General features: G+C 37.4%; 1 protein-coding gene across 3 annotated transcripts in view; it reads right to left on the bottom strand.

Moving 5' to 3' along the window:
- SUPT3H (SPT3 homolog, SAGA and STAGA complex component) overlaps positions 1-16,677 on the bottom strand; it is a 254,882-nt gene that overhangs the window by 118,900 nt on the left and 119,305 nt on the right. For all 3 annotated transcript variants that reach the window (XM_053937711.1, XM_053937712.1, XM_053937710.1), the window contains exon 3: positions 9,152-9,236. In XM_053937711.1, coding sequence (XP_053793686.1) covers positions 9,152-9,236 — 85 coding nt within the window. The remainder of the gene's footprint in view (positions 1-9,151; positions 9,237-16,677) is intronic.

Below are 16,677 nucleotides of genomic sequence, written 5' to 3'. Positions count from 1 at the left end.
AACCTGTGCCAGGGTCTCAGCACCCTGACATTTAAATGCCTGAAAGAAGCCAAATAAATGGTATCCTACACGTAACATTTCTCTCTATTGTCACTGATTTTTTTTTCTCCAGTAAGCACAGGATTCACAGGAATATCTGATTCACAGGAATAACAACTACTGATAACCAATAATTTACTGAAGTACCTCCTATGCCATGTACCCACACAGAGGTAAAATGCCTTTACCCAAGATATAACAAAATGGGCAGTCTGGACACATAGTGATAGGACAAGAGGGAATGGCTTTAAATGGACAGTGGTGGGTTTAGATTAGGTACTGGAAATAAATTCTTTACTGTGAGAATGGTGAAGCACTGAAAAGGTGACTTTTTGGTGCATTTGCCAGAAAAGTCTTAAAACCAAAAAGGGAAGAATCCTCAAATTAAAGTGAAGTTTAATACACATTTTCTGTGCCTGTATAGGTTTCATTTTTCTATGGAACACATGAGTAAAAAAAAAATCATTGATACTTTTGGATACAGTCATACAAAATTCTTAATATCTTAAGCAATGGAAAGTTCTTCTGCTAATATACAGCAAAATCACAGGTAAAGCAGAAAGTTAATTTTACTCTCAGTTGTCATCTTTGTCAGGAATGGGTTACAGCCCATACTTGTCTTACTCCGTTTATTTGCAAGTCTGAGATAAAAGACTGTTTGTGCAAGTTTTTGTGTGTAAGTTATTTTCTGTCTACTCAAGGACTGTGCAGCCATCAACACTCCTATCAGGTAGAACTCGTGGCTTGAAGATAAAAGAACACAGAAATAAAAAGCATCGACATCTCCCACAATTAAATAAATACTGATCTAAGGGTTTCTGCTTTTATCACTGTTTTTCTTGGCCAGTGACACTTACAGACACAAAAGGGCTGCATTTGCCAAAACTAAAGCACTTGAATTTTAAGAAAACAGATTTTGCAGCACTTCAAGAAGTAAAATAGCTTCTGCCAAGTTTTGCAGTACTTGTTCACTATTTGTATTTCCAAAATAAAATTGTTTTGAATGATGGGAACACCTTTGCCTTCAGCTACTGTTTCCTTTTGCAGAAGAACAGAACTGGAAGATGTTGAAAAAGGTGGAGAACTTCGTTATCAACAGTTGTCTATTAATAACCAAGTGCAGTATTAGAAACTCAGGACCTCTGAACACTAGGTGTCAGTGTAAGAAATGGAAAAATATCAAAAACCTGTTGTTTCCAATCAGGTGGATTAGCTAAGAAACCAGAAGCAGCTGTGACCACATTTCCTTGTAACTTCGTAACACTGTTAACAAGCCAATCTTCCTAAAAAATGTTATTCTGAAACTATCAGGTTTGCTTGAAATCAGATAAGGTGATCTAAAAATTACAATGAATTTGCTCTGTTAACCACTTTGAGATGACCTTTAAGGTTTATGAGTTACACTTCAAGACCATGCAGAGTTTTACACTACTCTTTTTTCCCCCACAGATACCCATAAATCAGTTTGTGTCTTTCTCAACTTAAAGTTTACAGGTTGCTTGCTTTTTTTTTTTTTTTTTTTTCCTCTCAGAATCAATGGAAACTACATATCTGTAACAGAAATACAGCTAGTGCCTGAAGCCACACAGGTGAAATGTCTCTCACTTCACTTAAGAAGTCCAGTTTTTAAATGCATGGCCAGAATTTTAAATAACTATGTTAGGACATGAAGAATCACATGCTTGAAGTGCCCATTTATCTTTCGTGACACAAAAGATGATCTGGTGTCATTACCTCAGCTTTAGAAAAAAATGTTTGTCATATTTGTTTGCTTTTGTGTTTTACCATTAATAAACTTCTGATTCTTTTCATTTAATGTACTAGTTTCTGTCAGAATCAGAATACTAGGCAAGATGGGTCTTTTTGTGCAGGACAGACTTTACACATATTTTCATCTAATATTCTATTTATACCATACAACGAAGTTAAAGAAACAATGAAACCCTGAACATCAACTTTACATTTGGCTTCTGGAGCTGGGAAAGTAATTATGCTCCTCAAAATCATATTCAGAATATTGATTTACCAGAGTTCACCATATTGAGCAATACCAATCTAATGATTACTCTTAAATTTCTTAACTTCTTGATTTGTTAGTAAGTGACATCAGTAGAAGTAGGCAAAGACCCTGAACACTGCATCTGTACACTGACTGTCCCTGCTCATCTCAGCTCATCCAAGGCCTCAACAGCTGTTGATCTCTTCTATTCTCCTAAAATTTTATATAAAAATTAAATAAAGGATGTATCTGTGTTTTGGAAACATGGGCTGGGTTCAGCTTATCAACTGTTTCATAAGAGCTAGAGAAGCCAAGGCAATTGAGTACATATATATTTAAGAATGCCACAGATTCCAAAGCCCCCACAAGTGAAATTTTAACTTAATTCCTCTAGTCCAACAGCCTAAACAGGAATGTGATGTGTGAAGGGCGGAAAAAACAACCATTTAAATGTAGAGACATAAATTCTTATATATTTACAGTACACATAAATCCATGATATTGTTATTAAAGGCCCAGTCTGATACAGAAAACCAGGAAATACTGGAATTATTGCTGCCTGCACTACCTTGAGGCTTTACATTTTATGTCTTATAACCCAACCTTCAAGCACTGATGACTTTTTGTTTTCCATTTAATTTAGTCAATGTTTCAGATCTTTTTTTTTCACTATTGAACATGCTGGTACAACTTTGTAGGTATAATTACCCATTTCCTTCTGTTTGATAATTTAGTGTTTTAATAACAGTATCTTAGTGTCTTTCCACTTGTAATGTCAGTGAAGTTCATCACCACTGGATGCTGAGCAGCATCTCTACATGACCAGGCAAAAAGCAGCAGCCCTGTGTTAGAGCACATGGTGACCCTGCACAGAGATCCATGGAAAAAAAAAAAAAAAATCTGACCAAGTCACTAAATTCTCAGTCTCAAGAGAAAGCTGAGAGAGAGCCCAGAATCCCTAACTGGGACTCCTGAATCTAAATACTGTCCACATTTAAATGCTGCTATTGCACAGGGAACAATTAACCACTTGCTAGATATAAGGCCCCATCTCTCCTTTTCCATTCCACATGAGGAAATGCAGACAAACTTGCAGTGCTGGTACCCAGAGAAATTATTATACTACAGACTTATCTTCCAGGCTGATTTCTTCCCGGGCAGGTGTGCCATGTGTTTGCTGCAAATGCATGCACGTTGTTTATTCGACTCTACAGCAGGAATAGAATGAATAGCGGTAGGATTTCTCCCAGATGGTTTTTGTGAACTCCCTTCATCCCATCCATGTAAACACACAGCATGTTCCGGCTTGCCGGGCTGTACATCCACCCTGTGACTTAGTACAAAGTCTGAATGTTTAGTTAGCCAGAAGATTGTTTCCATCCTGTGATTCATTAGGTCCCTATGGTACCCTCAACTTCCTCTATTTTGTACAATCACAAATTATATTAGTTTGTCTTATTTTGATAACCCCTTTAATTAATGTCCTGCACAGGAAACTTTATAACTGTTTTAAAACAGACTCATAAAACAAGGACTTTTCCTGTTGCTGGGGTGGCATAAGTGACAGTTGCACATAACTTTGGGATATCAGTGGGCAATTCCTGCCTGTGAAGGAGCTGCTTTCAATTCTTTCCTTCTTAAAAGGAACATCAGAAATGTTACAATTATGTATATAAAGGTTACAAGTCGAACAGTTCCAAAACATAGTAAGCAAACCCGGAGCTGTATAAGGTTACACACGTTAAAGTGACTGATTCAGTTTATGAACAAATAACAACTGTGATCTAATTTTAAAAACCCAAGAACCTCTACAAGCAAAAAACCTGTAAAGGACCAAGAAAGTTTTATTCTTGCTTCTGTTTAAGTCCTCATTTTTCCTACTCGCCTCTCCCATTGTCATAGTCTTTTTTCTGGAAGGGCAAGTGAAGGTGAGTTTTCCCTTCTTCTTTTGTTTTAAACTGCAGTAAAAGATTAACAGCTGCAGTAATAAGGCTGGGAAGAGAAGAAAGTACACCTTGATCCAGAAAATATACAGTCCTCTGAAAACATAAAATTCATGTTACTTATGATAAGTAACTGCATTTTGTATCAGTAAACTTATACCTGTCACTGTATTTTCACCATTCTTTTTCTAGGAAAAAGAGGCAAATGACTACCCAATCTTTACTAAACTCACTATAAGAAGCAATTTATTCCACAGAATAGATTTACCACAGATCTACTCAAGACTCAAGCACACTGCTGAATTTCTGCATCTCACTTTAAGTTTCCTACCTATGAATTACTGCATTTTAATATCATCTGTGTATGCCAGTATAGACTATTCACCTGCTGACCTGTGCTTTGTGTTTTGGTTGAGATCAAAGGACTGACTCTGAATTAAATGTTGTGTGTGTAAGAGATAATTTATTTTGAATAATAAAAACAAGAATAAAAAAATTATCCATGTGTACACTTAAAGTGTTCATTTATGCATATAAGTAACTCAGGACCCAAATCATGCTCCTACAAAGGAAGCAAGAGTGGAATATTAATAGCTTTAGGTATCAGTACAAGTTGTATGACATTAAATAACATTGGAAGATAAAAGTGAATGATGAAAGAAATTCCAACAGATATCACGTCCAGTATGATTTTGGGCAACTGAAGTTCCTTTAAGTTGACACTACTGAATTCTAAAAAAAAGCAACTGAGTGAGTCTGACTTCAATCATTTGACATCAATTGGAGAGAACAGAGTCCATCTTCCAGCAGACACACACTGGCTGACAGAGAGCAAACCACAATTCTATTAACATGAATTCTACCATTCATAACCATCTTTATAAAGACTTATCACACATTACAAAGAATTACAGCAGATAAAACATTTAAAGGATGCAGTCCAAGGCTGTTGTGATGTGCTGTGGCCCTCCCTCTGAGCAACCACTCTTTCGTGGACAGACAAGGTTACTTTCCTGTATTTTTTGTTGTGCATATGTGTAATTTACCTATTCCTTTGTTCAACTCTGTCCTACTGCTAAAATACCTTCCATTTTGTAAAAACAAATCTAATCTCTTCCCAAAAGCTCTTTGATATGTCTGAAACGAAATGTAAAGGACTGAACTTCAAATCTAGTGCTACACTGCATAACCAAACTCTGTGAAAACAGGTGCCTGCACTACTCCTGCCATACCTAGTGTGCCTAGAGAACAAACTGCTGGTATTTCATTCTGATAACAAACACCAAGCTGATATATTGCCAGTATAAGGAAAGTGATTCCTTACCAACTCTTCTGATTTAATTAGTGCATCATGAACTTACTGTTCATTTGCTTCTGAATGTGACATCCGAAGCATGAACAAGAAGCTATGGCCCTATCAAGAGAAGATACTAATAATATTTAGCTTTTAATATTAGTCTAATAATACTACATTTTCTTATGAACCAGCCCAGAATGATAAAAATTTTGGAGAGAGCTGGTGAAGGTGAAGAGGGACTTCTTCTCTTTCATAAATATTATATAAAACAATTACCAAATTGTTTTACATCTGTGTATGTGGCAAATCTCTCAATGGTAGTTTAATGTTGAGCAAAAATTCCTATTCCATTCTTCTTAATTACAGCTTTTTTTTTTTATACAAAGTGCTGAATAATATACATTTGTCCTAAAGGAGGATCTTCAAGTTCCCTTTCTAAGGGTCTGAACAGACATGAATAGGTTATTATAGAAGTTGATGCTTCAAAACCTTCTTAGTGCACATGGAGATTGTATCAGACACGATGGAAGAATGAAATAGGTCTTATTCCACTTCAAATGGTCAGTAATTGACAGGCTTGTCCCCTTCTAATTAACATCTTTTTGCATTCCCTGTTGAACTGTTTTTGCAGGCACAACTTTCCTTGTATTACTTGTGCCTAACCATAAAGAAAATACAGCTTTGATTGGAACCTCTAGTCTTAGCCCACATGAAGAAGTACAGTTTTAGGGTAACATGAATGCATCTATAAGTTCTTTAAACATTTACCTATAAAAGAACATTTAGATCTGTTACCAAATACTATCAGTCAACAGTGAACTTGATTTCAAATTAAAATTTAAATTCACTGTGCTTATCAAATACATTATGCTTGACCAAAAATGTACAGAACTATCTAATGTAGGGGCTTTATGATTTTCTATTGCTTGATATACAAAAAACAAAAGGTATAATAATTACAATATAAGCATAAAAAATTCAAACTCATGTCACAAATATGATGAAATTCATCTCTCATGTTTCATGATTATCTCTTAGATATTCAAACCCAAGCCAGCTATCAAAGGATTCATTTCTTAGTCAGCTGAGAATATAAATTCCTTGAGAGATACAAACCCATTCAACTCAGAAAGTAATTTTAGGATGAAATGAATCTTCCTCTGGAGATGCTCATTTCCTCCTATACATTGCTATACATTTTTAGTAGAATTTCCCTTTATGCAAAGCAGTGGGCATATTATTCAAAATAGGCCCAAAAAATGGATCATAAAATGTAATGAAGACTCTTAAAAATCTACTTTCCAGGAATTTTCCTTGTTAGTGCACTCATCTGCTACAGCAGCCAGACTTCATGAAGTGCACAGTGGTTTGAAGCAGTGACTGTATAAATCTGCCCAGACCAGACCTTGATTTAATAGAGTTCAGATCAACTCTGAAAATAGGAAGCTGGAACTATAAAGCTGTGAGATATCAAAAGTCAACCAATCAAAGGTAATCATGCTGGAAACTTATTTTTTAATGTAGAGGCTCAAACCTGGACTTAATCAACAAGAACAAGCTCTTCTGGCAAATGTTTACTATGAAAGATGTGTGCAACATGCCAGCTTTATTGCAGGTATAAAAGTAATTTCTACAGTTTAGCTTTATACCTCTATTATGGATGGAAAAATGAACATGAATTAAACAAGAAATCATTAAATTACATAGTGAGAACTGCATAGTCCATTAACATGAGCAATATGACAAAATCCAGGTGGTAAGCAATAAATTTGTTTCTGCAGTCAGCTTCATTTATAAAAATAGCATTTTCTTGTACTGGGTAAATACCAGCAAAAAACTACATGTAAAGTGAAAATTTCATGTAACTGCACAGAAGCTCAATAAGGATGTGCAATTGAGGGTGACAAATGTGCAAAATTCCCTATCAGAAGCCCGGGGCATGTAAAACGCTACTGATTTAAGAGTTCCGGCATGTGAATGTCAGAGGTCAAAGCAATGAGCTATTAAAGATACTTTCACTTCCTCAGAAATAAAGTGCTGTCTTGGGCTGGGAGGGGAAAGGTTAGAAAAGCTGTTTATCTGCCGCTCCATTCCCATTCTTCCTTCTGTCAGGAAATCCTACAAGCTCCTGCACCCCACGCAGGGTTAACCCTGGGTCACATCCAGCCCTCGAGTAAGTTCCCGGCTTTGATTAAAGTGCAAAGACCACATGGCCACAGGTTGCACTTTCTCAGCTGCAGGGCTTGGTAAAGCTCAGCTCAGCAAAGCCTCGGTGCGACAGAACAGCCCAGACTCCAGCACCTTACTGCCCAGGGAAGAGCGAAGCCACAGCCATCGGTTTGCATAAATTACAGGGGTCATTAACAAAGAGAAAATGTTACTTTGTCAGAGCTAAAGCTGGAATAAGAACTACAAATATATGCCCAGGACAGAGTGTTTAACCAGCAGGAAACCTACAGAGAGGGGAGAGATGTTGTCCCCTCCAAGGAGCCACGGGGCATGTTCAGGACAGCCCAAGAGAAGTGTAATAAGGAAAGAATCCACAAAGATGCCAGGAGACTGTGGAGACAGGGATACACTGTTGGGTTGTAGAAGTATGAGCAGAAAGAAACTGCCTGGAGCTGGAAGGGATGCCAATACATTTGCTGAGATGCAGGAAACTACCGAGTGGCTGCTGGATTAGGTGCAAAGCTGAAGGAAAACACCTGTTGCAGGCATACAGTGAGCAAGGGGAAGTCTGATTTTAGTATATTTCTATTAAAAACATAAATGTCTTATATGCATGAATATGTAGAAATATAAAAAATATATTTTATACACACATAAATATTTATAATATGTGCTGTATCCCATTCTGAATTTCATCCTCTTACAGAAGTTTTTAGCTCTAGTTAATGTAGTACCAAAACCTACCTTAAAACTTAAAAAGCCTTGTCATTGCTAAAAGGGCTCATTACAAAGAAGAGGTGTAGGAACTTGCAGCTCAAAGCTCTAGCTGATCCAAGGAAACACCAGATGTAAATATTAGTTATAATATGTATTACTACAATATATATATGTTACTTCCATATAATGTCCATTCCCACACATGCTGGTAATTTCATTCAAATCACAGAATCATTAAGGATAGAAAACATCTCTGAGATTATCAAGTCCAACCATTAACCCAGCACTGCCAAGACCATTAAACCCTGTCCCTCAGTGCCACATCTGTGTGTCTCTTAATGGCTATAATAAGAAAAACACACTTTTTATGAAGCCACAGGTGGCATGTCAGATTATACCTTTCTATACAAAGGTATAATGATTTGTCAGATGGCAAATTCAGGCCATGGTGTTAAATGCCATGATTTATTTCTTAAGAGGAGCTGTTGAACTTTAATAAAATATAGAGAGGTCTAAATTTAGAGTTGTTTCTGACAGATGTGATTCAAAACAACCTCATTTATATAACACTTTCATTGACTTTCAATATATTAAAATATTCCATATTTTGGAGGGTTTTTTTGACAAAAATCAAAACATCTCATGGAAGGAATATTAAGATATAAATCCTAAGCAAATAATGCATTAACACCAATAATAGAACATAAATTTATAAAAAAAAAAAAAGACAGCAAGGCAGCCTTTAGAAGAATAGTCAGTTCTTCTAACAACTTAAAGTTTCTTTAACAAGAAACCCATCAGCTTTCTTCCCAGGGTTAGGTGGGGTTGCATATCTGGTTCCTCAGATCACTGAGACCAGAGCATCACCCTCAGTTTCTGTGTTTTATTTGTTCCTAAACCCTGGACAATTTGTTATTAGTCATTAGATCACAAAAATATCACGTGGATTGAAGGGGTTTTAGGCTATTTTGCCAGTTATCTTCTTACCAAATTTATCAGCTGAGTGTGGACAATGTCTTCCACCAGAATTGCCGTTTCATGGAGTGGCCTGCGAGCATCTCCCAGGGAAAACCTGAAACAAAGAAGTTTATTTCAAGGTTATGGAAATTAGTTAAAAATAAAAGAAGTGCTGGTCTCCTGAAAGATAAAAAGAAGAAAATATGAACAATTAACAATAAGGTTAACACACCTGTATGTACAGAAATGGATTGCTCAGCCTGGTGCAAGGATTATAAACCAAAGTCATGTGATCAGTGGAACAAAAGAGCTGCAAGAACATACACTAAAGCATGTGTGGAGACAAACTGAAAGACTGAGGAAACAGAGGAAAATCCAGTTTGTAGGAACATTTGTGTACACCCCTCATCAATAAACAGCACTGGTAAACTTGTAAGAATGGATGAAGAGAAGACTGACATACTCCACTTTTTTTGCCTCAGTCTTCACTGACAACCTCTCTTCACACACTCCTCAGGATTATCTTTAATGTCCTTTCCAGCCCAACATATTCTATAATTTTATAACTTCAAGATAAAAGAGCAGGCAAAACTGCAGCATGTGCACTACTAACTCTGCATTTGCAGCCCCCTTTGTTTACAAAATTACCAAATAACTATTTGAAAAGGTAAAATACCAACAGCTTTTTTATCCCAAATCTAAATGCTGGTGCTAACAGGTGGAAGAAACAAATAAAGGGTAAACATTTTTATACATAATAATGTATGTGAGGCTCCTGAAGTCTACACTGCAACATGAAATGGCAGGAGGCCATAAAGAAATTATAGTGTACATATAATATCACAAACAAAAGGCAAGGTGAAGCCAGCAAGGAGCATAAAATGAGGAATTGTGACAATGCACTTTGCAAGGCAATTTTTCCTCTTCCTACTTTTCTTATACTTTTTCTGCTATTTATTCTTCTCTAAGAAACACCAGTCTTACATCATTCTAGAGAAAGACAATTCCTATGCTGTTTAGTATTCCTCAGAACTTTTCTGAGAATAAAACATTTTCTCTTCTTGTAAATTTGTGTTTTTAAAATTCAAAAACTTGTACAGTAAAATACATTCACTGTAAATTAAATAGCACAGGCCAACATTAAACTAGAGATTCTTATAAAAAGAGTGAAATTTTATTTACAAGCAAGACTCAAATGTTTATAGGTGACTGAATATATCAATTATTTCCTCACAAAAGTATTAGTCTACCTTGCAATATAGTAAAACAGTATTTTATCTATAAACAACTAAAGAGCTCTATAATAGGGTTCTTTTTCTTTATCTAATAATGAAATTATTTCCAGTGTTCTGCAAACAGCATTCCAAATTCTAATAAATAAATAAATATCAGCCTGATATGCGTAAGAGCAGGCAAAATCTGAGCATAATCCACTGTAAAACACTGGTCACAGCATGAGGAAATTACACTCTGCATTTGCCCCTTATCATTTGTCTCTCTTGTTGGGACTATCAGCATCTTAAAGACAGAGTTGTGTTTTATAACATGTACATTTCTAAAAGGAGCACAACTCAATTTTTTCTCCATTATGCAGGGTTGCACATGTACATGGATTAGAATGTCAGGCACTTCCTAGGCCTATAAGGACAGCACATCAATCCATCCAGAGACTATTAAATATCTTATAAACTGCAAATACATGGACATGATACAGGAAATACATAGAAATAGAAATATTTATTATCATAGTACATTGGAAGATTAAACAGTATTTAAGCCATCACAGATTCAAAAAAAAGTGCTCATTCAGGATAAAGTTCAAGTTTTTCTTTTTTTCTTTATTTTAACAGTAAGGTTTGTAAGTAAATGAAAATGACAATTAATAGTTGTTTTTAATCACACAGGGTATATAAAATCAAACAGAAGAGTTATCATAAACATAATATACTGTTCATTCTTAACTGCTGGTTTTCTATTTTTTAAAGGTAATTATTCTTTCTTTTTAAGGCTTCAAATACAAAGTAAATGAACTATGCAAGACAGCAGTAAACACCTGGTGTCCAACAAGATCAGCTTAGACATACATTTCTCATGTTCACAGTTTTACTCAGCACCCTAAATGTACAAATTAAAGGGCTTGGGGTTTCTTTTCCAAAGACAACAAAGTGCAAGAAGCAAAATATATTTCTGAGGCAGGATGCTGCCTCTACATTGAGCTGCCCTGCTCATCTGCATTCAGAAATCTCTCTCACAAGTAATTCGCAGTTCCCCAAATGGCAGAAGGGGCAGAGGAGCTGCAATCATGACGCAGCACATCAATCCAAAAAGAAATAGACATAAAATATTTTTTGGTCCATTTTGATGGACCACTCAGGATAAGGGGCAATGGCTTCAAACTGAAAGAGGATAGATTTAGAACATGTACCAAGAGGAAATTCTTCCCTGTGAGGGTGGTGAGGCCCTGGCACAGGGTGCCCAGAGAAGTTGTGGATGCCCCATCCATGGAAGTGTCCAAGGCCAGGTTGGACAGGGCTTGAAGCAACCTGGGATAGAGGAAGGTGTCCCTGCCCATGGCAGGGGCTTGGAACAAGATAATGTTTAACTTCCTTTCCAACCAAGCCATGCTGTGATTCTGGGATAGACAGAGACATGAAGAAAGGTTAATGTCAACTGCACTTCTTGATTTAACAGAAAATCAAGTTCCAGACGCACCTACTTTCTTCCTCCATCACTTCCATGCTTTCTACCTTCCAAAGCTATTTCTATCTCAGTTTGCCTTCACTGTTTTCCCACGTAACTTCTGCCAGCTTCTTTCCCACACAGAGAAAACTAGATACTGGCATGGTGGTTTCAGCAAAAAGTAAAAACCACCACACCCACCCACAGCCGCTTCCTTTTCCTTTGCAATGGATCCAGGATTTTCAGACACTAAAATAAAAGTAAAGCTTCTGTATTCGTTAATTGTATTTGTATAGCATTTGATATGGTTCTTAATTCTAACATGCTTTTAGGATAACATTCTTTAAGATACCAAACACAGCCTTTTTTTATGTCTTTCTGCTACCAGAGGTAATAATGAGAAATGCACAAGTAGCTTATTACTTTAACTCTTTCTTTTTTTTCCTTCACTTTTGCATTGTACCTCTCCACAGCAGAATAAACACTAAACTACGAGTCAGATGGCTCAGATTTTCCCAAGTGGCAGAATACAAAGTAGTTTAAGAACTAAAAGAAAACACTTTAAAAAAAAGACCCCCAAATTTGGTGCCCTTGCTTCTGGGAAATGAAGCTGAATTTGATGCTTTAATATAAGTTATGAATTTCATTTCACATGTGCTTTGCTTTTATGGTTCATGAGAGTCTTTTAAAGAACCTTCCATTCACTAGACATATTAATAAGTCTTCCTATGAAACACATAAAAATTCTGTTGAAAATAAAAAAAGAACTGTTTCTCCACAGGTAAATACTGAAGAGGAAATATATCAAAATACAACGTTAGCAGGGCATCAAAGCAGTAAAGTATTATGGAAGACAGTCCTGGTAATAGAAGCATCAACCCATTAGACATGTCCTACAATAACAAAGGCTTCTTAGAAGATCCTATTTCAAAGGTTTGTCTGTTTTAAGGAAACATTTTTACAAGGGGGGGGATCAACTTACCCAGATTTTCACAGGAGGATTAAAATAGTAGCATGGAGAAAGAAAAGACTGCTGCAGCGCTTTTATTGTTTACTTTTAGCTTCTATTTCTAATTTATTTAAGTTCCTGTAATGATGTTTCCAGGCTCTTCAAAAGGGTAAATGTCCAAGCCACTAAGTGCCTACATGAAGTATCATGGTACTATGTGTAAACACACGCTCATACTTGGCACATGCTAAGGTCTGACTGCTGCTCATGCTGCAGGGACTGACATTTGTAAGAGCTTCAAAATGGGCAGCTACAGAAATAGATATAGATTTTTGCTATATTTTCAGGGGTTTAAGTGCCTGAGAAAGGTATTGGGGTAGGCAAGGCACAGGCCTGGTTCAAACACCCTGATGCAGAGCTCTCCAGGTGGCCAGACCACCAGGAGAGTAGACTGTGGAGACAGAGAGCTGCTGCAACCTCCCGTCCTTCACAGCCTTGAAAAGCTGTCCTGGCCAGAAAGGAACTATTACCAGGGTGGCTGGGAGTGCACGGAGCTAGAATAAACAGTTTCCCTCACTGGGGTTTCTACTGAGTTCACACCATAACAAGGCTGCCCCAACACATTCAGAATTTACCACCTCAAATAAATGTGATGAATCCAGCCCAGGGAAAGTATAAAATCAGCCAGGTAGTCTGGTGGGAAATATGTGCTGTTTTGTTTTTTTTTTTTTTTTTTTTCCTCTTCTAAAAATCCCTAACAACTCTTCTCTTCTGTTTCCACATAAAGGATGAGCATGTGCCCAGGTGGGCAAGAAGGCCAATGGCACCTGGCTTCTGTCAGCAGTAGTGTGGCCAGCAGGACCAGAGCAGTGATTGTCCCTGTCACTGGAGGTGAGGCCACACCTCCAGTGCTGCATCCAGTTCTGGGCCCCTCACAACAAGAAAGACCTTGAGGGGCTGGAGTGTGTCCAGAGAAGGATAATGGAGCTGGGGAATGGTCTGGAGCACAGGTCTGAAGAGGAGCAGCTGAGGGAGCTGGGGGGGCTCAGCCTGGAGAAAAGGAGGCTCAGGGGGGACCTTCTCACCCTCTACAACTCCCTGAAACAAGGGTGCAGCCAGGTGAGGGTCAGTCTGTTCTCCCAGGTAACAAGGGACAGGATGTGAGGAAATGCCTCAACTTGTGTCAGGGAAGATTTAGATAGGCTATTAGAATAATTTTCTTCACAGAAAGGTTGGTTAAGCACAGGAACAGACTGCTCGGGGCAGTGGTGGAGTCACCAATCCTGGAGAGATTTAAAAGATTTGTAGAAGTGGTTCTGAGGGATATGGTTTAGTGACAGACCTGGCAGAGCTGGGTTAATTTTTGGACTCAGTGATGCTGGAGGGTCTTTTCCAAGCTGAGTAAATCCATGATGCCATAATCCAAACTGCCATAGGGCAAGCAAATACTTCTATCCTCAACAAAGAGGTATTTACTTGCTCCTGCCTACAACCAGACTGGGACTGTGGATCACAGGGATCCATGTGCCTGCCATGCCACAGTGACCTGAGAGGGTGCACACCATGCACGTGGGAGTGCAGCCCATGACCTGGATGAGAGGTTTGGGATCCACATAACAATCTGGACATAAATCTGGGCTGCATATTGGAAAGATCAGAGGGTTTATGAGTTGGCTACTGGAGGGACCAGGAGGTCCACAGCAGCTGCTCGGGAGGCTGTGGGGTTTGTTTGTGAGACCCACTGGCTTTGTGTGCCTCTGCAGGTGAGGACTGAGCTCTCCAGCACAATGAGTGAGCTTGAGACTACTGGATTTAGCAATGACCAAGGTGTGAGTGCTCATCACATACAGAACCAGCTGGTTCAGCTGTTATCAAACCTAAAACCAGGCAAGGATCACATAAAATCACATAGGACAAATCAGCTACCAGATATATTTGGACTGGGTAATATGTGGGCTCACAACTCCTCAGCATTGTAAGAACAGACAGCAAATTTCTCTTCTGTCAGCTGTTTGGTGGAAATGCTCTTGGAATATGAAGCATATTAATTCTTACAGATGTTTCCATATTATAAGGAAGTGTTCTCTGAAATATATGAAATATTGGAAACCTGACAGCTAGTTCATGACAAAGAAAATCAGTTTTACAGTACTGGGCACAAAAACATCCAGAAAACTTCCAGCAATTTGAACACCTGAAGGATAAGCACTGCAAATGACTGTAAAACAGTAAAAAGAGGCTTTGGAAAATTGGTAATACAGTATCTTGAAGTAAGTCACTTTCATACCAGAGGATGCCAACTGCAAAGACAAAGATAAAAATGTGGAGATCAGGTCCCTTACATGACAGAAAATTAGGAGACTCCTCTGATAAGCAAGAGAATGAGCCTGTCATTGCAACAGACAACCCAGAGAAAATAGCATAAGGATAGTACCTTTTTCAAAGACTCAAAAGCTAAAGATAATTCCTGTCTCTGCGTTTTTCTGCTATGGCTGCTGCCAAACAAATTAGGTGGAAGTAAAGACTGAAAGGAAAGAGATGACTGGTGCCAAACCAGAAAATTGATCAGACGCGCACAGGAGGACACACTGTACAGAGAGTGGAAAAGGAAAGAACAAAATCCAGGAGGCAGAAACTTCCCTGAGTAAAAGGATGATTTCAATAGGGGGAAAAGAGATAAATAACAAAGTCTCAAAATAATTTCCATTTTATGTTAAGATACATTATATCAGAAAGAGAGACTTGAGGTTGCTGTCTTGTAGATTTCACTCCCTCCTGTCTGTAAACTTACTGAGACACTAATTTAAAAAGTAAATAATCTTGCTTGCTATATTGCCTAAACTTAAGAAAAAAGAGAACAATTTGAAGCACTGAGTTCTGTTAACTAACCAGCAATGTCTACAGCACTACCTTAAAAAGCACTGGAATTTATATCGCGATTTATATGTTTGTCTGCTCATCAGGTAACTTCTACCAAAGCCCTTTTAGAAAGAAAAGGTAATAATTCCATCAGAGTTCATAGCCAATATATTTATCTGCTTGGATTAATGAAATCAAATATGCAGAGGTTTCACACAACATGCTGAGCATGTTTTTTTATGAGGATTTAGTGCAAGTATGATATGTAGGGTCAAACACCTCACGACCCTGATGATGTGAACAGCAATAACTCCCCACTTTCCTGCTTCTACAAAGACTAGAGATGCTACAGGAAGTTACAATAACTAATTACCACCTATTTATGCAGCAAGTGGAGACATCTACTGCCTTATTTAAATGCTATAATATTAATTCAAAGAATTTGATTATTAAATTATTGAATTTTTACTAGAAGAAACTCAGCTGAAGGAAAACACTTTTCCTCAAATGTGTATGGCAATGAGAAAGGCAAGTACAGGAAGAACCTGAAATGTCAGATACAAAATGGGGCTTTTTCACTCTAAAATTAAGCCGCGATGATGTCTGCAAATATTGAAAAAGTATAAACAACAAGAAGAGAAACATTACATAATACGATTTAATTATTCAAAAGTACATAGTGACACGTAAAGGGATAAAATTTAGAACAGGAACATTTAGAACAAATTAGAAAGAAAACATCTGAAAACAAGAATTAAAACCCTCTGTAACCATCACAGAAGGAAGAGAATCTTCACTGTGGGAGATATAAAAAACTAAGTTTAGCCAAGAACTGGGGAGAGGTCTTGTGATGCTAAACAAGTACACAACGGAAATCTTGATTATGTGAATTAAAATAATTTAAAAAGAGATATAACCCCATTCTAATACAGTACATCACTTGCAACTCTATGTTTGGAGTCTGAAACAAACTTCACTGATGCTTATAATAATTAAAATTCTGAAACCAATAAAAGACTTCATGATGAATAATTATTTTGAGCTTATTGAAAACTTTATAATGCTTTCT

The sequence above is a fragment of the Vidua chalybeata genome, chromosome 3 (assembly GCF_026979565.1).
Source record: "Vidua chalybeata isolate OUT-0048 chromosome 3, bVidCha1 merged haplotype, whole genome shotgun sequence".
NCBI classification, from domain to species: domain Eukaryota; kingdom Metazoa; phylum Chordata; class Aves; order Passeriformes; family Viduidae; genus Vidua; species Vidua chalybeata.
The sequence above is the reverse complement of the archived record's forward strand: the minus strand, read 5'-3'. Positions and strand labels throughout refer to the sequence as shown.